At 37.7% G+C, this 25,322-nt stretch overlaps 1 protein-coding gene across 1 annotated transcript in view; it reads right to left on the minus strand.

Moving 5' to 3' along the window:
• FRMD7 (FERM domain containing 7) overlaps window positions 1-13,921 on the minus strand; it is a 67,454-nt gene extending 53,533 nt beyond the window's left edge. The window contains 1 exon segment of the mRNA XM_036270074.1: window positions 13,865-13,921. Coding sequence (XP_036125967.1) covers window positions 13,865-13,921 — 57 coding nt within the window.
• Window positions 13,922-25,322: the final 11,401 nt, after the last annotated feature.

Below are 25,322 nucleotides of genomic sequence, written 5' to 3' on the forward strand. Positions count from 1 at the left end.
TGGGAGTAATTAGGGCAGAGACTCCCAAACAGTAAAGTGTAAGTGAATCACCTGGGCATCTTGTTAAAATGGGGCCCAAATTCAGATTCAGTAGGTGGGGGTGGGGGCTAAGAATCTGCATTTCTCAAACTCTCAGGTAAGATTGATGCTGCTGCTTTGTGGGCCACACTGAAGAACAAGTTTAAAAAAAAACACACACACACACGCACACAAGTGATGGGTGGACCTGGTGGGAACTGCTGTCTCAGTTCAGGTGATTGAAGATAGTAGTGTTGACTTTGGCAGTGGTAGTGAGATGTGAGATGTGAGACCTTTCTCCGTGGTAAGTTCCACTGGAGTTGGGAAGATCTGGGAGAGGAAGAGGCCTGGAGATCCTGGTATTCTCTATGCTTACCCTTTGCATTTCTCCAGTGTCAGGGCTTGCACATACTATGTCTAAAGTTGGACTACATTGGGCAGCCTTTATTCACATTTGTGTATCACTTTGTTAACTTCTTACATTTTCTTCTCATACCCACCTATCTTAGAGTGGAGATGCTTGGAACATTCCTCACCAGTGCCTACAAATATTTGAGCTCCTCTTTTTTAAAAACATTTTTTTTTCTTTATTAATTATAGAGAGAGAAAGGAAGAGGAAAAGAGTGATAGAAACATCGATGAGAGAGAACATTAATTAGCCACCTCCTGCATGCTCCTCACTGGGGATTGGGCCCAGAATGTGGGGATAGTCCCTGACTGGGAATTTAACCGGCAACCTCTTGGTGCATGGGTCGATGCTCAACCACTGAGCCACACCAGCCAGGCCTTGAGCTCCTCTTTCCACACTCCCTACCCTTTGTGCCAGTGTGGAAAGAAATTTGCAGTTTGTCTTATCAAAAGCTTTCTGCTGACATAAACTTATAAAATATATTTTTGACACCCAATCACTGATGTGTCAATGATTCCTTTAAAAGTCACCCATCCAGAATTTTCTTTCTGGTCTTTTATTGCACATCTGATAGCTTCCTACTTGCAACTTACTCCAACCACCAGTTCCATCCAGAATAGTGCAAACACATTGCCACTTATTATTTTTATGGAGACCATTGTGAACTGGTCCCTTTTGGCAGGTCTGATGGCTAATTTCCATCTCTTCTTTTACTGTTACTATCCTGAACTTTGAATAGCATTTTGGAACCTAGAAGCAAGCAGAACACTCAAGTCAGAGGATACGACTTTTGATGAGTAAAACAGGGAGTCTAGATATATTTCTGCATTTTGATACTATTTGGTGAAGTTCCAGGGTAAACCTGTTTTTGGTGGCCCTGATTTAATTTTGTCCATATAGGGAAATATTGTTCTAAAGTTTAGTATACACTCCTTCACCTCAACCTGTCTCTCTGTTTATAATAGTAATAGGCATGCACCTCATTTACAGAGAGTTTTGAACCTTCCAAAGGTAAGTCTTTCTCCAGAAATATCAGAATCCCTTAGGGATTAAACCTTGGAACTGCTTCTGTTAAAATTCTATTTTACTTTTTATTAAAAATACAAACATCCTGACATGCACAAAAAATAGAGCACATATCTTACACATTTACTGATATAGTCAGATGCAACCGGTTTTCTAAGAAAAAGTTGAACATAATTTCAAAGTTTGAACTGGGTAACCAACCAAGGAAACTAGGAAATGGAGCTCCTTCAGGGAAGAAGAAATTGTTGGCCAGGCGATAACCTTTCTGGGGCAAGGGGTTTGAACTCTTGGTAAAAAGAGAACTGCTGAGAGTGGTGACAGGGTAATTACCAAGTAGCAGCAGTTCGTTCTAAAATGGAGCCTTCTCTGCAGGCAGTCTAGTTTTTTAGCATCTGGTGGAGAGCAAGGTGCATTTAAACACATCACAGAACGAAGAATAAGTATGAACTCAACTGAAGCGCTTTCCCCAGAACCCATAGGATTGAGCAATAAACCATGGAGGGAGGCACAATTTAAATGGGTACTTAACATTTCATGGTGGCAGTAAGCAGAGAGACCAGCCCTTGTAGTTGCTAATGCACGTGTGAAATTCACACCAAATTACAACTGGTTTTTATTTTATTTCTGAAAACACAAAACAGTTCAAAACATTGCATGTGTTATAGATGGAAGGCTTAAAATTGCTCAGAATTAACTACTCAGAAAGCTTTCCAGCCCATGTGGGTGTCCTTAAGGGGATCCTGGAGAATTAAACTGAGCAGCTGCCTGACCACCACCCTCTTTACCCACAGTCATGTTGATATTGACTAAACTAAATTTGGAAGAGAACTCTGAAATCAGAGAGCTAGTCTAGTTCCTGGTAAATGATCCTCTCTGGCAGTTAACTTTTTAAATCTATAAGGGAATGATTTTTCATTGCCTGAGACCTTTTATAAGCCTGGCAATAAATAACCTAGACAGGTTGCATCTGATTCATGCTCTTTGTTGGATGCTGTCTAAGAGACTCTCATTGCTCAGAGTTACTCTTCATACTAAGGGGAATAAAAACAAACAACAAAAGCCAACAAGATTGCCACCTTAATCTTGCCCCACTCCTGGGACATTGAAATTACTATGCATATATTGGAAAGGCTGTTGAAGAGTGACAGTGTAATAATAGCATTGTCAAGACAGTGCTCCTATGTCTTGTCGAAATTACTAGCTTCTCTGGTAATTAAAACATGTATAATTGTTTGTTTATACGTAATGCTTTAGCATTATATCCATGTGGTGCACATGATGCACAACCAGATTCCAAATGGTAGATGGAATTTTTTTAACTTCAGGTTGGTAAAACATACTGTGTATATCTAGCAATATAAGACATTCAGGATACAACAAAAACCATTAGATATCACATAGTCCAAGCCCTTCATTTTATCAGTGGGGGATTTACATCTAGAGCAGGGAAAAGACTTGACCATTCAATAGGTTAATAGCCAAACTGGGCTGGAACCTAGATTTTCTGGCCTCCAGTAATGAGCTCATTTTATTACACCAGGTTGTCTTTAAATATAAAGGAAAAACAAATAGCTAGGTGTATGAGGGACAACAAAGAGATCACAACAATGCCTAAATCTTGTTCCTTTGATTCACTCTTTCCTTTCATATTTACTATTTTTTCTTTATCATCTTTTCTCACCTTTTGGCTATACTGTTGCCTCATTTTACTCTCTTTCTGCTTATTACTTCAATGTCTCTTCTTCTTTAGCCTACCTTTCCTCGCTTGCTCTCCATTCCTGTCTATTCTTTCCTAGAATCACTTTTACTCCATTTATAAAGAGTGCTCACTATGATGCCCAGCATGAATGTGAGCAGGTTGGAATCCACTCTATTCTGATAAGTTGTGAATTTCACAGAAACTCCATAAAAAATTATTAAAGAATAATGACTTTTAAAACATCTACTTAATAAGAGGCCATGAAACCCAACATATTCAGGTTACTGTGAAGAATCTGTGTTTACTTAACAGAAAAATCTTTTAAAAATATATTCAGAAAACTACTCCAAACTTAATGGAATAGGGAGGCACATGTGCAGTTTAGAAATCCATAAGAAAGTATTATTTCAATGTATAAAATATACACCAAAATGTTTAAATATGAATGATGGAATTATACTTGAATTTTATTTTCCTCTTTTAACTTGCCAGAATTTTCTAATCTTTCTATAATGAATTTATGTTCTATCATATACTGAAGCTGGATTTGAAAATTGAAAAAAAATAATAGTAAGGAACCTCTTAATAATAATAATAAGGAATCAGCTTCTAGCTGATTCGCAAAGTGAAAGGTCACTCTGTCACAAAATGTTTCCTCCCCCACCTTTTTAAAAAACCCATGTTAGCCAGGTGTGCTTGCTTACTGACACCAGTGAACTACACTAAGGGACCAGCTTTGCCCTGTAGCAAGAATCCTATAAGGGACTTCTACTTTAGTCTTAACTTGGCTTCTTGCCAAACTCCACCTTACAGAACTCACTTAGGATGTGTTCTTTCATTCCTCTTTCCTTATGCACACATCTGCCTGACTTCCTGACCCGTATTCACTTAGTCTCTTCACTTGGGTTCTGGCTGTTTGGTGCTGGCTTAGACTTACAATGTCAGGCAGCTAAGCTCCACTAAGTTCTGCTCTCCTATTGATTGATCTTTACCTATGTTGTACACACAGTAGGAACTTCATGAAGATTTGCTGAACCTGTGGCTCACTGTAACTTAATTCCTGGGCCTGTTTGCAGCTTTCTACTTCTTTCCTTCTAGCTTACCCTGGCATATAGCCATCCAAGTTCTGAATGATAACTTATATATGCAGACCTTGATGTGGCCTGGGCTTTCTCTACACCCCAAAGCTTAGGAGTTATATAGTCTTCTATGGCCTAGTCTGGGTTGATCCCATGTTTTCAGACTTCTGCCATCTTCCCTCCTCAGGGTTATTTCAATATGGCAGATCTATTGTTAGGATGTGCAACATAACTCAAAACATTTGTCTGACATTTTATAACTGCACCCAAGGACAAACACAGCCAAGACCAGAAAAAAATTATTTTACATATTTTTAAAATACTGCACACCTAAAATTCTAATGTACAAGAAGGACAAAGAAAGCACGGTTTAACTTGCAAAATGTAGAACTGTGAGAACCTGAGAAGAGGATAGTGGCAGGAATTGTTACTTATTAGCAATCTTTAAGGGTATAATGGGTCCCAAGAGATACTAACCTTTGGGTCTTAAAATTAGTGCAAACTCTCAATTCAAGCTGTTCTAATACCTTTGTCCCTTAATTGTTTAGATGGAATTATTTATGCATAAAGTTTTGGTTAAGCTGACTCTCTGCTATTTATAAATCAGAATCAAATATATTCTTCTCTTCTGAATGTTGAATTTGACATTTGCTTGTCCCAGTTCAGGAGACTCTAATCCACATTCTTCCAGCTGCAGAAATGAACAGACATGTTCATGGTGGCATCCACAGACAGACTTGGGGAACCTTTGTAGGGTAGAAGAAGTAGAGACGAACTCTCCTTTGTTGAACTTTGGGAAAGCCTGAGTCAAAGCATTTCTCATCTCTGATAATATCATTTCAAATAGTTAGTGAGGGCTTACTGTGACCACATAGTTTTACATGGGTGCAGGGCTGGTCCAGGGAAATTTTGTTCCTGTAATGCATAAAATTGTTGTGCCACATACCCCCTGACTTATGATGTGACTTTCTAGAATGCTTTATAAGCTAACTGGCATTTTATCAGCTAACTCATTGGAGCAAGGATTAGTTGTCTGGCAGCTGAGAACAAGAAGATAATTCAGTCTTTTGATGCTTCAACAAATAGTTATTGAGCATCTACTATGTTTTAGGTAAAGTACCAACTATACTATAGACAGTCGCTGACTTTACTGAATTAAGAGAACCCACTATGTCCTTTTGGATGCATACCCACTCCCTGACATTGAGCCCTATGCAGTTCTCCAATTCCTATATCTTATCTTTCTAATCCTATTAATTCCTCTGGACTGTTTCCATTGTCCAACTGTCCCATGAAAATTCCCTAACAGCACTTGTACGTCCAGTTTACCGCAAGTCAATTCTTCTGCAAAACTACTGACCTTGTTTTCTATATCACCACTTCCAACACATGCATGAGCTAACTGCATAATATGTAAAATGCTGAGGTAACTCCCAACACAGAGGTTCTTGAAAGACAAGCCTTAAAGAGCAAATATAGTGCTCAAGTGAATAGCTCTTAACCCAGAGTGCCCCATTCAATTTCTGTTTCTATCACTTAAGACTCTGTGACTTTGGGCAAATTGCTTCACATCTCTGCCCAGTTTGCTGAAACTTAAATGGGGATACTGGAAGCACCGACTTCACTGAAGATTATTTTTATTGTATTTTATTTTTGTTACAGATGTTTCTCCTTTTTTACCCCATTGACACCCTCCTCCCGATTCCCCCACCCAGTCGCTGGCTTTGTTGCCCATGTCCATTGGATATGCGTACATGCATATAAGTTCTGTGGTTTATCTCTTTCCTCCCCCACCACCTCCTCTTCTAAGGGTTGTCAGTCTGTACCCTACTTCCATGTCTCTGGGTCTACCCTATTACTTAGACTATTCTGTTCATTCTATTCCACAAATAAGTGAGATCATGTGATATTTGTCTTTTTCTGCTTGGCTTGTTTTGCTTAGGATAATGCTTTCTAGGTCCCTCCACGTTGTATCAAAAGATAACAGATCTTTCTTTCTTACAGCTGCATAGTACGCCATTGTGTATATGTACCACAGTTTTTGGATTGGAAGAATTAACATCATTAAAATGTCCTTATTACCCAAAGCAATCTATAGATTCAATGCAATCCCCATCAAATACCAATGACATATTTCACAGAACTACAACAAATACTTCAAAAGTTCATATGGAACCAAAATAGACCCCGAATAGCCACAGCAATCTTGAAAAAGAAAGACAAAATAGGTGGGATCACAATACCAGATATCAGGTTATAGTACAAAGCTACTGTAATCAAAACAGCCTGGTACTGGCACAAGAACAGGCATATAGACCAGTGGAACAGAACAGAGAACCCAGAAATGGACCCAAAACATTATGCTCAATTAATATTTGACAAAGGAGGCAAGAGCATACAATGGAGTAAAGACAGCCTCTTTAATAAATGGTGTTGGGAAAATTGGACAGCTACATGCAACAAAAATTGAAACTAGACCATCAACTTACCCCATACACAAGAATAAACTCAAAATGGATAAAAGACTTAAATGTGACTCATGAATCTATAAAAATCCTAAAAAAAAATGTAGGCAACAAAATTTAAGACATTATACACAGCAGAATTTTCACTGATACCTCACCTAAGGCAACAGAAACAAAGGAAAATATGAACACATGGGACTACATCAAACTCAAAAGCTACTACACAGCAAAAGATACAACCATCAAAATGGAAAGGCAACCCACTGCATGGGACAGCATCATTGCCAATGATATATCAGATAAGGGGTTAATTTCCAAAATATATACAGCACTCACTTATACAACTCAACCAAAGGAAGACAAAGAACCCAAGTAAAAAATGAGCGGAGGAGCTGAATAGACACCTCTCCAAACAGGACATACAAATGGCCGAGAGACATATGAAGAAATGTTCAACATCACTAACCATCAGAAAGATGCAAATTAAAACAACAATGAGGTATCACTTCACACCTGTCAGAATGGCCACCATCAACAAGTCTTCAAACAAGTGATAACGAGAGTGTGGAGAAAAGGAGACTCTAGTACACTGCTGGTGGGAATGCAGACTGGTGCAGCCACTATAAAAAACAATATTGTGTTACTTCAAAAATTAAAAATTGAACTGCCATTTTACCCAGTGATCGCATTTCTAGAAATATACCCTAAGAAACCCGAAACACCAATCAGAAAGAATATATGTACCCCCATGTTCATTGCAGCACTATTTACAATAGCTAAGATCTGGAAACAGCCCAAGTGTCCATCACTGAAGATTTTAATGAGTTAGTACATGTAAAATACTTATACTTGTGCTTACTACATAATAAACTTTCTATTGATATATTAGCTGTTAATATAACTACATACATTGGGAAGGAATTGAGTAGTAATTGTGGGCAGGTGGGCCGTCAGGTTGATATTTTGAGGTAGATACCTGGAATCTTCAGATATCATGTGATGTGGCTGTGAGCAGATTGAAAGGTCTAGCGCTGCCTTTTTTGAGGAGTCCCCTATTTTGATTGCTTATGTAGAAAATGGAAGTTATATAGCAATCATTTTTAAATGAAGATTAATTCACTGTTTTGTTTTTGAAGTTTTCTTCTCATTCAGAAGGCAAAATATGCTCATTTTAAAAATCAGGGTAAAAAAGAAACAGAAAAGCAAGCAGAGAGAAATAAAGTGATTGTAATTCCATCCATCAAGAGACAGACAGTATTAGGACCTTAGGATCAAGCTTTTCAGATAATTCACAATACACATGATACAACATATTGGTGACCAAACTTTTTAAAAAATATAGTATTATATTATGAATATCATAATTAGTTACTGTATAGGAGACCACCTTGTTAGACATGTAAATTATGTTTTCCTCTTAGTTATTGCAAAAAACACTAAGATAGCACACAAAAATTTTCATCCATCTTTGTATACAACCTTATTCATTTCCTTAAGACAAGTTTTTTTCCAAAAATTGAATAGGTTGAATTGTTGGTTGTTTTATTTTGGTTTGAGACCTTTAATTAAATACTAAAGTATTTATTTTAGCATACAATTATATTTAAATACTGAAATACAAATGCAAATTGTGGAAAAGATTCATGACAGTGATTGGCCTTGCTTGGTAAAGCAATGAAAGGATTTCATGAACCCAAACTTCCTACTGGGTATCATAATTTTGAAGGCAACAACCTATAGGGCAAATAGTTTGGGCTCTAGAGTCAACACATGTACTTTTAATTCCTGGTTCAAGGACTTGCTTGAAGTTGTACAAACTTGGGTTTATATTTAACCTTGCTGAACCTTGATTTCTTCATATAAAAAACTACTTTTATGACTTGGCCTATGCTTGCCTCTTCTAGCTCATCTCTCATTCTCTCTCCACTCTCATAGCATTCTCTTCCCTCAATTTTAAGATCCAATCAGATTGAGCTATTCCACAAGCCTTTCTCTATGTTTCTACTTTTGCTATCTCTTCCTGGTTCAGTTTTGGGAGGCTGTGTGTTTCTAGAAATTTGTCCATTTCTCCTAGATTGTCCAATTTGTTGACATATAAGTGTCCATAGTATGTTTCGATGATCCTTTGCATTTCTGTGGTGTCAGTTGTTACTTCTCCTCTTTCATTTATTATTTTGTTTATTTGGTTTCTCTGTTTTTGTTTCTTGGTGAGTCTGGCAAAATGTTCATCATTCTTGTTTATCTTTTCAAAGAACCAGCTTTTTGTTTCATTGACCTTTTGTATTGTTTTTTGAGTCTCCTTGTCGTTTATTTCTGATGTGACCTTTACTAATTCCTTCCTCCTACTAGGTAGGTTTTTCTTTTTGTTTACTTTCTAGTTCTTTAAGTTGTAGGGTTAGAAAGTCAATTAGGAATTTTTCTCCTTTTTTAATCCTCACCCGAGGACATTTTTTCCATTTTTTATTCAGATAGAGTGGGAGGGAGAGGGAGGAAGAGAGAGAAACATCGACATGAAAGGGATATATCCAGTGGCTGCCACCCGCATGACCCAGCCAGGGCCGGGGACAAACTGCAGCTGAGGTACATGCTCTTAGCGGGAACAGAACTGGGGTCTCTATGGACCATAGGCCGACACTCTAACCACTGAGCCAAACCAGCCAGGGCTAATGAGGAATTTTTTTGTTTCTTGAGGTAGGCCTGTAGTGCTATGAACTTCCCACCTAGGACTGCTTTCACTGTTTCCCATAGATTTTGTGTTATTGTGTGTTAATTTTCATTTGTTTCCAGGAAGTTTTTAATTTCTTCCTGGATCTCGTTAGTAACCCATTTGTTGTTTAATAACATGCTATTTAGCCTCCAAGTGTTTGAATGTTTTTTGTGTATTTTTAGTGAAATTGAGTTCTAGTTTCATGCCACTGTGATCTGAAAAGATATTTTATATGATTTCAATTTTCTTGAATTTGTAGAGACCTGCTTTGTGTACTAACATGTGGTCTATCTACAAGAATGACCCATGTGCACTTCAGAAGAATGTATATTTTGCAGCTTTGGGGTGAAATGTTCTGTAAATATCAATTAAGTCCAACTGATCTAATTTGTCTTGTAAGGACTCTATGTTCTTATTAATTTTTTGTCTAGAAGATCTGTCCTGTGGTGTCAGTGGTGTGTTAAAGTCACCCACTATGATTGTGTTGCTATTGATCTCTCCCTTGAAGTCCTCCAGAAGTTTTTTAATATATTTTGGTTCACCCATATTTAGTGCATATTGCAATTATTTTAAAAAATCATTATCTTATTCCATTTCTCTTCCTGCTTACCCGCCGCCATCATTATTCTAGAGAGCCCTCCGTGATTATCTGAGGATATGCAGTCCATGATAAGTGCCATACTAGGGATGATGTTGATATTTAACAACAATCAATTTTCTTAAATAAATATGAGAGCTTAAAAAATAAGATAAGCCCTGGCCAGTTTGGCTAAGTGGTTAGAGCATCAGCCCGCAGTCCAGAGAGAACCGGGTTCAGTTTCCACCAAGTGCATGTACCTCAGTTTCAGTTTGTCCCCGGCCCTGGCTGGGATGTGTGGGTGGCAACCACTCAATGTGTCCCTTTCACATTGATATTTCTCTCTCTCTCTCTCCCTCCCACTCTATCTGAACAAAAGATGGTACAAAAAATGTAAGATAAGGTTTTCACTACATATTTTCCCCCTTGGATTACACTTTAGTAGGCACAATCCAGCAATTCTGAAGTCCCATATCTATCCTGCATTCCCCAAATACTTGTAGAAATTCAGAAAAGAAAAGGTTGACAAATATTCTAGTTCACCTGTAAAATTAACACACAGTGCTTCTCAGCACAGATACTCAAAGGAACTTCAAAAAAAGAAAGAATGTTTCTGAGGCCAGCCACTTATCCCAGTAATCTAATTGAAGTCATTAACAAGTTAAAGACAAGTCAATCACTAAAAGAGTTTTTCAACCATGCCATGAGTGAAAAAAGAATCACTGAAGCCATAGTTGGTAGCTAAAAGCCGTGAGAGTGTGCTCTTTCTCAAGAACTTTACCTACCCATGTGGTAGAGTCTAATGTGCCCCAAACAGGGCCAGGAACATATTATGATCTAATAATAATTTGTTTAAAATATAACTGAATGAATGATTGACTAAAATATCTGAATGACAAGGTCTTTGTGGAGTAGGATGTATTATCAGGCTATCAAATATTATAACTATATGTCTGATTCCTTTAAATCTGACTTTTCTGACATTTGGCATTTGATATAAATGATGAGAGGACCTTGGTGTCCTCAATTCCACTATAAATGGTGACACTGACATCCTGATTTTAAATATCAGTCTCTGACTTCAGTTCTTGTAGAGTGCTGACAAGTCAGGTTTCTGAGTCTGTAGGCCTGGGCCAGATCTTGGACACCAACAAATTCACCAATATGTTGCTAATGGGGGTAGAGTAAAGGGTTCTGGATGCCAATTAGCCTTACCCAAGAGACATTATTCTATCTGATCATGTGTCCTTTTCATATTTCTACTGCTGTACTTTTTGTAAAAAATCAACACTAATGCCTAAGATTCCATTATTTCTCCCCATGCAGACATTTTTTTTTTTTTAATTTTTAAAATTGATGTTAGAGAGAGAGGAAGGGAGAGGGAGAGAGATATAGAAACATCAATGACAGGGAACATCGATTAGCTGCCTCCTGCATGCCCCTCACTGGGGATCGGGCCCACAACATGGGCATGTGCCATGATTGGGAATTGAATTGGCAACCTCTTGGTGCATGGGTCAATGCTTAACCACTGGGCCACACCAGCTGGGCCAGCCAATTATTTTTAAAATCTTATCTTGATAAACAATTCTTCCTGAGATTGATCCGTGCCTCTTGAGATTTCAGTCAAATTTGCCATCAAAAGTCTTCCATGTGGCTTTCCTTAACTGCTAATGGTTCCCTCTTTTATGGTTCCAAGCATTTCTTTATCCTGCTTACGATATTAATATTAACAAAAGAGGAAGTGTTTAGGTTGAATTTTAAGCTTTAGAATCAGTGAAAATATTCATGCCATGTTCTCCCTGACCTCTAGGAACCACATTCTCACATAGCTCCTCAGAACACACCGGTCATCAAAAGCTCACTGTATGCCAAATTCTTTGTCCTTTGAGAGCAACAGAAAATAAATGATGTCTATGAATAATATTACAAGACTAGAAGGCTATTAACAGATGAGCCTTCTGGATACAACTATATATTCAATAGTGGGGAGAGTTCTAGTTTGGAAGCCTCAGCTCTGCATTTATATGCTGTGTAATCCTGCACAAGTCACTTAAACTTCCTAAGTCTCCATCTCTTTATTTGAAAAATGGGAAAAAATTAATTGTTTTCCTACCTTCACTCACAGGATGGAATGAAGGATCAAACGAACTAATGGATGTGGAATTGCTTTGTAAATGTTAAAGTGTTATTCATTTGTTGACTCACTATAACTGCTATCATCATCATCATTGCTATCATCATCATCATCAATCTACTATGGTTAAGGAGAAAAGATACTGTTGTATAAATGACTGCTAACTTAAGGTTCCATTCCGCTCAGAAGAAAACTGTTCATGGGATACAGTTAGTGCTATTGCCACTCTCAGTAACACCATGATTGCTACTTACAGAGTAGCCTTCCACAGAGCAAAAGGAATCAGGTGCTGTGACCCCTGAATTGCTGGGTATTAAATCTTTCCCATTATCTTCCCAGGGAACAAAATGTGTTGCTGCAGCTGGAAAGAAACAATCTGACTTGAAGCCAGATCATATGGGATTCGAGTTGCTGGAATCAGCTCCTCCAAAGGAAAATTTTTGAAGCTATGATAATACACCCTACCCTTTACTCCGTTTATTTGGATATGAATTTGAACTCCACATTCAGAAAGCTCTTCTGTCACTTTTTGTCAAAGATTTCATTTTGAGTTGCTTGAAATATCTATTTAAAAATTAGCCTAAAGCGGTGTCTTTTGAATAACAGCTCGCTAACTCAGGTACTGGAGCACTGTGAGTGTACACCACCAGCCTGCAAAATGAATAAACTACTCAAAAGACATTTTCCACTTCTTAAATACAATTCCAAGAAAGAATAGAAAATGCCTCATATCTCTAATGGAAGCCGTTTGGTACAAAAACAAATCATTCAGGTCCGTGGAGCTAGAAATGGCTTTTGCAAATAAAAATGAAAGGAAGAGACAGCAAAACAGCAAAACAGAAGTCATGAAGTCATCACCCACAAAGCATATTATTCACATAAAAATGAAACAATCATTTGAAAAATGGGCTACCCACACACCCAACAGCAGTTGTTAGTTTATGTATAAAAGAAAACAACCTTAATTTTGTATAAATTTAAAAGAAAATGGACTATTTGTTCTGTTAGTAGCTAATGTAAATATCAGAACAAATTGCATTTTTGTTCAAATAAAATCATAGATTTTAAATGCTCATATATAAAACTTGACACCAAAATGTACACATCTTACAATATTGGAAGATGAGCCCCAAATGAGGTGCTTAATACATTTGTTTTTTATTGAAGAGATGAGGTATAATTGTATACAATCATCTTGCAGCTAGGAATGATATTAAGAACACTGAACTAAAAAGTACTAAATCAAACTGAGTCATCTCTTATTTTCCTCTTTCATATTTGTCATTACTTCCTGAAGTTCTCATTAGAACTGCATAATTCTACCCTCATCCCAAAGCCCATAGATTTTCTTCAGAAAAGTAGGGTAGCTTTCCCCTTCTCCTTTCCCTCAGAACCAGTTTTCTCCCCATAAATGTTCATGGGGTGAGACTCATAGGCAAATTATTTCAATGAGCAATAATACCTTTTTGCATAAGACAACCAAGCTATTGCTGTTTTGCCTTTTTACAAACATTTAGCATATCTTTAAAACTTGTTTTCTTTTTGTGTTGTTTTTCTGTCACTTGAGAAAAGAGAACCTATTCTAGAAAAAAAGTTAATGGGAAAATGTGCTACATTGTGATATTAAATACAGTCCTCCATCATTCAGTCCTAACAAAGACATAACATTGTTGGCTAATGGGCTGTCCACAAATGACCATTATTGAATGAATGATAAAAGAATAACAGCGATGCAATTTCCACTTACATCAACCACAAAAGTCTTCTGGGAATCATCCAAAAACTGCACTTTTAGATGTAGCATTCTCGGAGAGGTTGCTGTGCTGCAAGCAGGCTCAGAGTGCTGTGGGTGCTGTGACAGGAAGGGGGTTTTCTTAAGGAATCTCACTCTCAGCTGGATGCAGCACTCGGCCTCCGCCAAGGCACCTCACCCTCAGCAAGGCACACTTCTGTTTGCTTGAAGTGATACACACCCAAGAGTGTTTGTGCTGCTGAGTGTTGGTGATCAGTAGCATCTGGATAATCTCCTATTTGGTCAATGTTAAATTCAACTGAATTCTCTGTAGTCCTCCTAAACTCACGTCCTTTCTTCAAAGAAAAATAAAAAGAAATAGAGAAAGCATTTGCAACTCCTGGGGATTTCTTTTATTTCACAACAGCACAATTAAAAAAAAACTAGATAAAGCTTTAATAAATGGAGACTAGTCCTTCTCAAAAGTAAAAGGACTAGGGTTAGTCTCACACTGTACTAGAAATTTCATGGCTGAACCAGGAATCTTTAATTAGAATCACTTTAATTGTTTTTGAATTTACATAATTTAGGAATGAAAACTTTATAAAAAGGAATATATAGAAAAGCCTCAATTCCAATTCTTGTCCCCTCTATTCTATGCCCCCATTGTACTCCATCAGTAACCAATTTTATTACTTTTTTGTCATTGTTATAGTAGCCTTCAGTGTTTCTGTATGCACGTTCTGTACAAGCAAATATGAATGTATTTCTCAGATGTAGGTAGCATGCAATTATATTGTATTGTGCCTTCCTTTTCTTACTTTACATGTCATTGTGATCTCTCTTTAGTTGTGCATGCAGAGTTTACTCATTTCTATTTTTTTATTTTTTATTTTATTTTTTTAATCCTCATCCGAGGACATTTTTCCATTTTTTTGTACAGACAGAGTGGGAGGGAGAGAGAGGAAGAGAGAGAGAGGGAAACATCGATGTGAAAGGGACACATCGAGTGGCTGCCACCCGCACGACCATCCAGGGCCGGGGACAAACTGCAACCGAGGTACGTGCCCTTAGCGGGAACCGAACCGGGGCCTCTCCGGACCGCAGGTGGATGCTCTAACCGCTGAGCCAAACCGGCCAGGGCGAGTTTACTCATTTCTTTGTACAGGTGCATAATTTTGCACTGTTGGTAATGCATAATTTACTCAAATAGTCCCCTATTGATGGACATGGTTTTTTCCAATCTTTTGCTATTATAAACAAGATTGACATGAATATCGTTGGATGTATCTCATTTAATATGTGTACAAGTATAGCTGCAGGATAAATTTCCAGAAGCAAAATCAGATTAAGAATAATATATTGGTAATTTTGATAGCTATTTCTAAATTTCCCTCCATAATGGTTGATATGGCCTCGAACAGGCCTTGAATTGTGCCCTCGAAAACTCATGTGTTGAAGTGCTAACCCCTAGATATTCAGAATGTTACGGCATTTGGAGACATAGTCTATAAAGAGGTAATTAAGTTGAAATTAAGTCATTAGGATGGGGTCTAATCCCATCTAACTGGTTTCCTTATAAGTAGATGAGATTAGAACACAGACATGCACCTAAGGAAGACCATTTGAAGACACAAGGAAGAGAAAATGGCCACCAACAATCCAAGGAGAGATGCCTCAGCAGAAATCAACCCTGCTGGCATCTTGATCTCAGACTTCTAGCCTCCATAATTGTAAGAAAATTAATTTCTGTTGTTTAAGCCACCCAGTCTGTGATACTTTGTTATGGATAACCTACAAACCAATACAAGCGTTGTGCCAATTTGCAGTTCCACCAATAATGCATAAGAGTGCCTATTTTCTCTAAGCTTACCAACAGAGTGTGATGCAAATATTTTTATTTTTGCCAAATTGAGAAGTGAAACAAAGAATCTCAGAGTAGCCATAGCTAGTGTGGCTCAGTTGCTTGGAGCATTGTCCTCTACACCAAGAGGTGGTGGGTTTAAATTTTGGTCAGGGCACATACCCAGGTTGTGGGTTTGATTCCCAGTCAGGGAGCATGTGGGAGGCAGCTGATTGATATTTTATCTATTATTAAAGAATTTGAGAGTCTTTTCAAGACATTTTAGGGTCATTTAGATTTCTTTTTTTCTGAACTATCTGTTCATGTAGTTCATATTCCCTTTTAAAAATATTGGTCATTAAACATCATTTCATGGCTTGTTGGCCATCTACTTATGTCTTATTTTGGAAAATGTCTATTCAGATCTTTTGCCATTTTTTAATCAGGTTGATTGTTTTGTTTTTGTTGAGGTGAGTACTTTATATGTTTTGAATATAATGCTCTATTGCATGTATGCTTTACAATTATCTTTTCCATTCAGTATGTTTTCTTATTGTTTTGATGATAAATTTCTCCACTGTGAAGAAGCTTTTTAGTTTGCTGTAGTCCCATTTGTTTATTTTTGTTTTTGTTTCCTTTGCCTTTGGAGTCATACTATAAAAGTATACTAAGACCAGTGTCTAGGAGTTGACCACTTATGTTTCCTTCTAGGAAATTTAAGGATTTAGGTCCTACATTCAAGTCCTTAATCCATTTTGAGTAAATTTCGGTGTATTATAAAGCAAATCAAAACCACAATGAGATATCACATCACACCTGTTAGAATAGCGATTAACAAAAACACAAGAAATAAGAAGTGTTGTAGAGAATGTAGAGAGAAGGGCACCCATATACATTCTTAGTGGGAATATAAATTAGTGCGCTATGAAACAACATAAAATTTTCCTTGAAAATTTGAGAATAAATCTACCATATGATCCAGCTATTCCACTTATGGGTATTTATCTGAATAATACAAAAACACTAATTTAAAAAAATATATATGAATTGAAAAAATGGCGGCGGAGTGAACGGAGCTACACAGACCGTCTCCCAGAACCAAACTGGAATTACAACTATAACACAGACAAATCGAGGGGAAAAACCAACAGAAAAGCAGCTTGCGAGGACCATACAACGAGGGACACTGACTCCATCCCGGTAGGCTTGCGAAGGCATGAGTCGGGGCTGGGAGCCCACGGTCAGCAGCTCAGCAGCAGCCTTAGCTGGGAGCTGCGCCCTCGGGATACACTCCCAGGTGCTCCACAGCGCAGAGCCGGGACAGAGGCAGAAGCAGCCACAGCCACTCACCTTGGGCTCCGGCAGAGGAAGGGCGGACTGGACTGAAACTGTGTTGGGACACTCGGGTTTGGAGGGCGTTCAGAGCTTTGGCTGAGTGCAGCCACTCAGGACGGTGGCCAAATTGTTCCTTCCCAGGGCTCTGAGGAGAGGCAGCAGCCCCTCCCTTGGAGATCCAACCCCACCCTGTGAAAGCCCCTTGGCTGAGCACCAGACGGAGTTTATCAATCAACTGACAACCCAAAACTGATCAATTAACCTAGACTACTACCCTCCAGGCAAAAAGCTAGAGGATAACAGTACCTTTCCTGGGCTGGCAACTTTAACCAGGAAAGTAAGACTTGACAGTGGTGTTCAACGTGGGTCCTCCCTCGCTCATCTAAACACAGGAGAGGGAGCCACAAACAGCAGAACACCAACACCCACAGGGAGAACTTGACAGGCTCCAAAGCCCACAGTGATAGCCAAAATGGTGAAACACAGAAACAGAAGCCAAATGAAAGAGCAAGACACCTCCACCGAAGATGAGATCAATGTGGAGCAATTAGGCATGTTAACAGAGCTAGAATTCAGAGCCATGATCTTGAGGAAGCTGAACAGCATAAGTAAGGACATAGAGACACTGAAAATAAGCCAATTGGAAATTAAAAACCAACATGAAGAGATAAAAAATGACATATCAGAAACGAAAAACACGTTGGAAGGTTTAAAAACCAGAGTAGAGGAAGCTGAGGACCGGATCAGTGAATTAGAAGACAGGGTAGAAAAAATCAACCAATCAGAAAAACAACAGGAAAAAACTATTAAAAAACAGGAAGACAGCTTAAGAGAACTATGGGGCAACTGGAAACATAATAATATTCGGATCATAGGAGTCCCCGAAGAAGAAGAAAAGGAGCAAGGGATAGAGAATATATTCAAAAAAATAGTGAGAGAAAACTTCCCTAATTTGGTGAAGGAAGAAGGCATTCAAGTTCAAGAAGCACAGAGAGTCCCAAGTAAGAAGAACCCAAACAGGCCCACACCAAGACACATAGTAATTAAAATGCCACAAATTAAAGACAAAGAGAGAATCCTAAAAGCAGCAAGAGAAAAGCAACAGGTTACCTACAAAGGGAACCCCATAAGGCTCTCAGCTGACTTCTCACAAGAAACACTACAGGCCAGAAGAGAATGGCATGAAGTAATCAAAATCATGAAAAACAAGAATCTGAATCCACGACTACTCTACCCAGCAAGGCTATCATTCAAAATAGAAGATCAAATAAAGAGCTTCCCAGACCAAAAAAGGCTAAGGAAATAGATTACCACCAAACCAGCACTGCAAGAAATGTTAAAAGGGCTGCTGTAATTAGCAGTAGAAATGGGAAGAAAAAGAGAACCACACTAAACAAAAATGGCAATAAATAAGTATATATCTATAATCACCTTAAACGTAAATGGATTGAATGCTCCCATAAAGAGACACAGAGTAGCTGATTAGATAAGAAAGCATGACTCATCTATATGTTGTTTACAAGAGACCCACCTCTCAACAAAAGACTCACATAGGTTGAAAGTGAAGGGATGGAAAAAACTTTTCCAAGCAAATGGTAAGCAAAAAAAAGCTGGGGTAGCAATTCTCATATCTGACAAAATAGATTTCAAAATGAAGACCATAACTAGAGACAAAGAAGGCCACTATATAATATTGAAAGGATATATCCAACAGGAAGATATAACCTTGATAAACATATATACACCCAATATAGGAGCACCAAAATATATTAAAAATCTTCTGGAGAACTTACAAGGAGAAATCAACAACAATACAATCATAGCAGGGGACTTCAACAACCCATTAACAGCACTGGATAGATCCTCTAGGCAAAAATTAGCACAGAAAAAGAGACTCTAAATGAAGCACTGGACCAAATGGATTTAATAGATATCTACAGAGAATTACACCCCAAAACTACAGAATTCACATTCTTCTCAAGTGAACATGGGACATTCTCAAAGACAGACCACATGATAGGACACAAACTAAATCTCTACAAGTTCAAGAAGATTGAAATCATATCAAGCATCTTGTCAGATCACAATGGCATGAAAGTAGAAATCAATTGCAAGAAGAACATACAAAGACATTTCAACACATGGAAGCTAAATAGCATGTTATTAAACAAAGCATGGGTCACCGAGGAGATCAAGGAAGAAATCAAAAACTTCCTGGAAACCAATGAAAATGAACACACAACAACAAAAAATCTATGGGATGCAGCAAAATCAGTTCTGAGAGGGAAGTTCATAGCACTACAGGCCTACCTCAAAAAACAAGAAAAATTTCCAATTCACTGTCTAACCTCACAACTTAAAGAATTAGAAAGCAAACAAAAAGAAAACCCCAGAGCAAGTAGAAGGAAGGAAACAGTAAAGATCAGAGCAGAAATAAATGACATAGAGACCAAAAAAACAATTAAAAGGATCAATGAAACAAAGAGCTGGTTTTTCGAAACGATAAACAAGATTGATGGACCCTTAGCTAGACTCACCAAGAAACAAAGAGAGAGAACCCAAATACACAAAATCAGAAATGAAAGAGGAGAAGTAACAACCAACACCACGGAAATACAAAAGATCATTAACAACTACCATGAACAACAATATGGCAACAAATTTGACAATCTAAGCGAAATGGACAAATTTCTAGAAACACACAGTCTCCCAAAACTATTCCCAGAAGAGATAGAAAACTTGAACAGACCAATAACAACTAAGGAAATTGAAGAGGTAATGAAGACTCTCCCAGCAAACAAAAGCCCAGGCCCAGATGGCTTTACAGGGGAGTTTTACCGAACATTCAAAAAGAACTAACACCCATTCTCCTCACACCATTTCAAAAAAATTCAAGAAGAAGGAAGACTTCCAAACACGTTCTATGAGGCCAGCATAATTCTAATTCCAAAACCAGAAAAAGACACTACGAAGAAAGGAAACTACAGGCCAATATCCCTGATGAACATAGACGCCAAAATCCTGAAAAAATATTAGCAAATCGGATCCAGAAATACATCCAAAAAATTATTCACCATGACCAAGTGGGATTCATTCCAGGGATGCAAGGCTGGTACAATATTCGCAAATCAATAAACATGATACACCACATAAACAAAATGAAGAATAAAAACCACATTATCATATCAATAGATGCTGAAAAAGCATTCGACAAAATCCAGCATCCATTTCTGATAAAAATGCTCAGCAATGTAGGAATAGAGGGATCATATCTCGACATAATAAAGGCCATATGTGAAAGACCTACAGCCAACATCATACTCAATGGACAGAAACTAAAAAAATTTCCATTAAGAACAGGAACAAGACTGGGATGTCCACTTTCGCCACTCCTATTTAACATTGTACTGGATGTCTTAGCCACAGGAATCAGATATGAAGATAAAATTAAAGGGATCCAAATTGGAAAGGAGGAAGTGAAACTGTCATTATTTGCAGATGACATGATATTGTACATAGAAAACCCTAAAGACTCCATGAAAAATCTATTAGACTTAATAAATGAATTTGGCAAAGTAGCAGGACACAAAATTAACGTCAAGAAATCGACAGCGTTCTTGTACATCAGTCATGAACTCACAGAAAGAGAAACTGAAAAAACAATCCCATTTACCATCACGCCAAAAAAATTATGATACCTAGGAATAAACTTAACCAAAGAAGTAAAGGACCTATTTGCAGAAAACTACAGGTCATTGAAAAAAGAAATAGAGGAAGATATAAAAAAGTGGAAGCACATACCCTGTTCATGGATTGGAAGAATTAACATCATTAAAATGTCCATACTACCCAAAGCAATCTATAGATTCAATGCAATCCCCATCAAAATACCAACGACATATTTCATAGAACTAGAACAAATACTTCAAAAGTTCATATGGAACCAAAAAAGACCCCGAATAGCCACAGCAATCTTGAAAAAGAAGAAGAAAGTAGGTGGGATCACAATACCAGATATCACGTTATACTACAAAGCGAATGTAACCAAAACAGCCTGGTCCTGGCACAAGAACAGGCATATAGACCAGTGGAACAGATCTGAAAACCCAGAAATGGACCCAAGGCAATACGCTCAATTAATATTTGACAAAGGTGGCAAGAGCATACAGTGGAGTAAAGACAGCCTCTTTAATAAATGGTGTTGGGAAAATTGGACAGCTACATGCAAAAAAATGAAACTAGACCATCAACTTACACCATACACAAAAATAAACTCAAAATGGATAAAAGACTTAAATGTGACCCGTGAATCCATAAAAATTCTAGAAGAAAATGTAGGCAACAAAATTTCGGACATCATACGGAGCAGAATTTTCACTGATACATCACCTAAGGCAACAGAAATAAAGGAGAAAATGAACACATGGGACTACATCAAACTAAAAAGCTTCTGTACAGCAAAAGAAACAATCATCAAAATGGAAAGGCAACCCACTGTATGGGAGAACATCATTGCCAATGATGTATCAGATAAGGGGTTAATTTCCAATATATATAGAGTGCTCATACAACTCCACAAAGGAAGACAAAGAACCCAATTAAAAAATGGGCAGAGGAGCTGAATAGACACCTCTCCAAACAGGACATACAAATGGCCAAGAGACATATGAAGAAATGCTCAACATCACTAATCATCAGAGAGATGCAAATTAAAACAACAATGAGGTATCACCTCACACCTGTCAGAATGGTCGCCATCAACAAATCATCAAACAACAAGTGTTGGCGAGGGTGTGGAGAAAAGGGGACTCTAATACACTGCTGGTGGGAATGCAGACTGGTGCAGGCGCTATGGAAAACAATATGGTGCTACCTCAAAAAATTAAAAATTGAACCTCCATTTGACCCAGTGATCCCACTGCTGGGAATATATCCTAAGAAGCCTGAAACACAAATCAGGAAGAATATATGTACCCCCATGTTCATAGCAAAACTATTTACAATAGCTTTGATCTGGAAACAGCCCAAGTGTCCACCAGTAGACGAATGGATAAAAAAGCTGTGGTACATATACACAATGGAGTACTATGCAGCGGTAAGAAAGAAAGATCTCTTATCCTTTGAGACGACATGGAGGGACCTGGAAAGTATTATCCTAAGTGAACAAAGCCAAGCAGAAAAAGACAAATACCACATGACCTCACTTATATACGAAATATAACGAACACAACAGTCTGAGGAATACAGTAGACCCAGACACATGGAAGTAAGGCACAGACTGACATCCCTCAGAAGAGGGGATGGGGGGTTGGGGGGGTGGGAAGAGATAAACCACAGAACTTATATGCATGTATGCATGACCAATGGACATGGACAACTAAGCCGGGGACGGGGTGGAGGTGGGGTGGGGTGGGGGGTGCCAATGGGGTAAAAAGTTAAAATATCTGTAACAAAAAAATAAATAAAAATTCATTAAAAAAATATATGTAATTCAGTGTTCATTACAGCATTACTTACAATAGCCAAGATATAGAAATATAGAAATAACCTGAGTGTTTATCAATGGATGAATGGATAAAGAAGATGTCTCACACAAACACACACACACACACACACACACACACACAATGGAATATTACTTAGTCTTAAAAGGAAAGAAATCTTGCCATTTGCAACAACAAGGATGGACCTTGAGGGTATTATGATAAGTAAAATAAGTAATACCAGGCCCTGGCCGGTTTGGCTCAGTGCTTAGAGCGTCAGCCTGCAGTCCAGAGAGACGCAGGTTCGGTTTCCGCTAAGGGCACGTACCTCGGTTTCAGTTTGTACCCAGCCTGGTTGGGTTGTGCGGGTGGCAGCCGCTCGATGTTTCCCTTTCATGTCGATGTTTCTCTCTCTCTCTCTGCCTCCCACTCTATCTGAACAAAATATGGAAAAATTGTCCTCTGGTGAGGATTTAAGAAAAGAAAAAGTAATTGCAGGGGAGAAAAAAATCTCATGATTTCACTTATATGCGGATTCCAAAAAACAAACAGATGAAAACAAAAATTAACTCAAAGATAGAGAACAGGTTGGTGGTTACCAGAGATGCAGGGGGTTAGATGTGGGTGAAAGGGGTAAAGGGGACAAATTGCATGATGATGGATAGTAACTAGCCTTTTGGGAATAATCACTTTGTAGTGTATACAAATGTTTAATTATAATGTTGTACATCTAAAATATACAATAAAAACCAAACAAAATATAATACTGACTATTTTCTTTTCTCCTCAATCTATAAATTCTTTAAATATTGTGGAAATTAACCCTTTGTGATATGAGTTACAAATATTTTCTCTCTTTTATCATTTGTCTTTAGACTTTGTATATGGTGTATATGTGTGCTGCTGCATGCCATGAAAAGATTTTTAAATAGCCTTCGGATTTTGAGTCATAGTTAGAAAGGGCTTTTTTATTTCAAGGTTTTCTTTTCATACTTTGATGGTTTCATTTGTAAAAATTTAAGTCTTTGATCTATTTGGATTTTATCTTGATATATTATGTGAAGTACAAAGCAAATTTATTCTTTTTTCAAATGGATACTCAGTTGTCACTCATTGATTGAAAAGTTCATTACTGCCCAATTGATTTCAGAAGCTAACTTTATCATATATTAAATTGATATATGCATTTGAGTCTGTTTTTGAATTATTATTCTCTTTCATTTATGCATTAATTCCACACCATGCTAACTATTGAGGCGTCAGAGTGTTTTTTTTATGTTGTTAATTAATTTATTTATTTTTGTTACAGATGTTTCTCTTTTTTCTCCCACTGATTCCCCCATCCTACACCCTCCCCACATTCTTCCCAGCTTTGTTGTCCATGTCCATTGTTCATGCATTATATGCATATAAGTTCTATGGTTTATCTCTCTCCCACAACCCTCTCTTCTGGGGATTGTCAGTCTGTACCCCACTTTGACATTTCTGGGACTACCCCATTCCTCCAACTGTTCTGTTCATTATGTTCAACAAATAAATGAGATCTTATGATACTTGTGTTTCTGTATTTGACTTGTTTCGCTTAGGATAATACTTTCCAGGTCCCTCCATGTCATCTCAAAAAATAAGAGATCTTTCTTTTTTAGAACTGCGTAGTACTCCATTGTGTATATGTACTGGTGTTTTTTTAAGAATTTGTCTACTGATGGACATTTGAGCTGTTTCCAGATCTTAGCTATTGTAAATAGTGCTGCTACAGACATGGGGGTACATATATTCTTTTGATTGGTGTTTCAGGCTTCATAGAGTATATTCTTAGAAGTGGGATCACTGGGTCAAATGGAAGTTCAATTTGCAATTTTTGGAGTTAACATCATATTGTTTTACATAGTGGTTGCACCAGTCTGCATACCAACCAGCAGTGTACTAGAGTCCCCTTTTCGCCACACCTTCGTCAACACTTATGTTTCATGACTTGTTGATGGCAGCCATTCTGACAGGTGTGAAGTGATATCTCATTGTTGTTTTAATTTGGATCTCTCTGATGATTTGTGATGTTGAGCATTTCTTCATATGTCTCTTAGCCATTTGTATATACTGTTTGGAGAGGTATCTATTTAGTTCCTCAGACCATTTTTTAAATGGGTTCTTTGTCTTCCTTTTGTTGAGTTGTATGAGCACTCTCTATATATTGGAAATTAACCCCTTATCTCATATATCATTGGCAATTATGCTCTCCCATACATTGGGTTGCCTTTCCATTTTCATGATTGTATCATTTGCTGTGCAGAAGGTTTTGAGTTTGATGTAGTCCCATGTGTTCATTTTCTCCTTTTTTCTGCTGCCATAGGTGATGTATCAGTGAAAATTACGCTGCATATAATGTCTTTAATTTTGTTGCCTACATTTTCTTCTAGAATTTTTATGGATTCATGAGTCACATTTAAGTCTTTTATCTATTTCGAGATTATTCTTGTGTATGATGTAATTTGACGGTCTAGTTTTATTTTTTTTCCATGTAGCTGTCCAATTTTTCCAACACCAGTTATAAAAGAGGCTATCTTTACTCCACTGTATGCTCTTGCCACCTTTGTCAAATATTAATTGAGAATATTGCCTTGGGTCCATTTCTAGGTTCTCTTATCTGTTCTATTTATCTATCTGCCTGTTCCTGTGCCAGTACCAGGCTGTTTTAACTACAGTAGCTTTGTAGTATAACCTGAAATCTGGTAATGTGATTCCTCCAAATTTATTTTTTAAGATTGCTGTGGCTATTCGAGGTCTTTGTTGGTTCCTTATGAACTTTTGAAGT

The sequence above is a fragment of the Molossus molossus genome, unplaced genomic scaffold, assembly GCF_014108415.1.
Source record: "Molossus molossus isolate mMolMol1 unplaced genomic scaffold, mMolMol1.p scaffold_m16_p_2, whole genome shotgun sequence".
Taxonomy (NCBI): domain Eukaryota; kingdom Metazoa; phylum Chordata; class Mammalia; order Chiroptera; family Molossidae; genus Molossus; species Molossus molossus.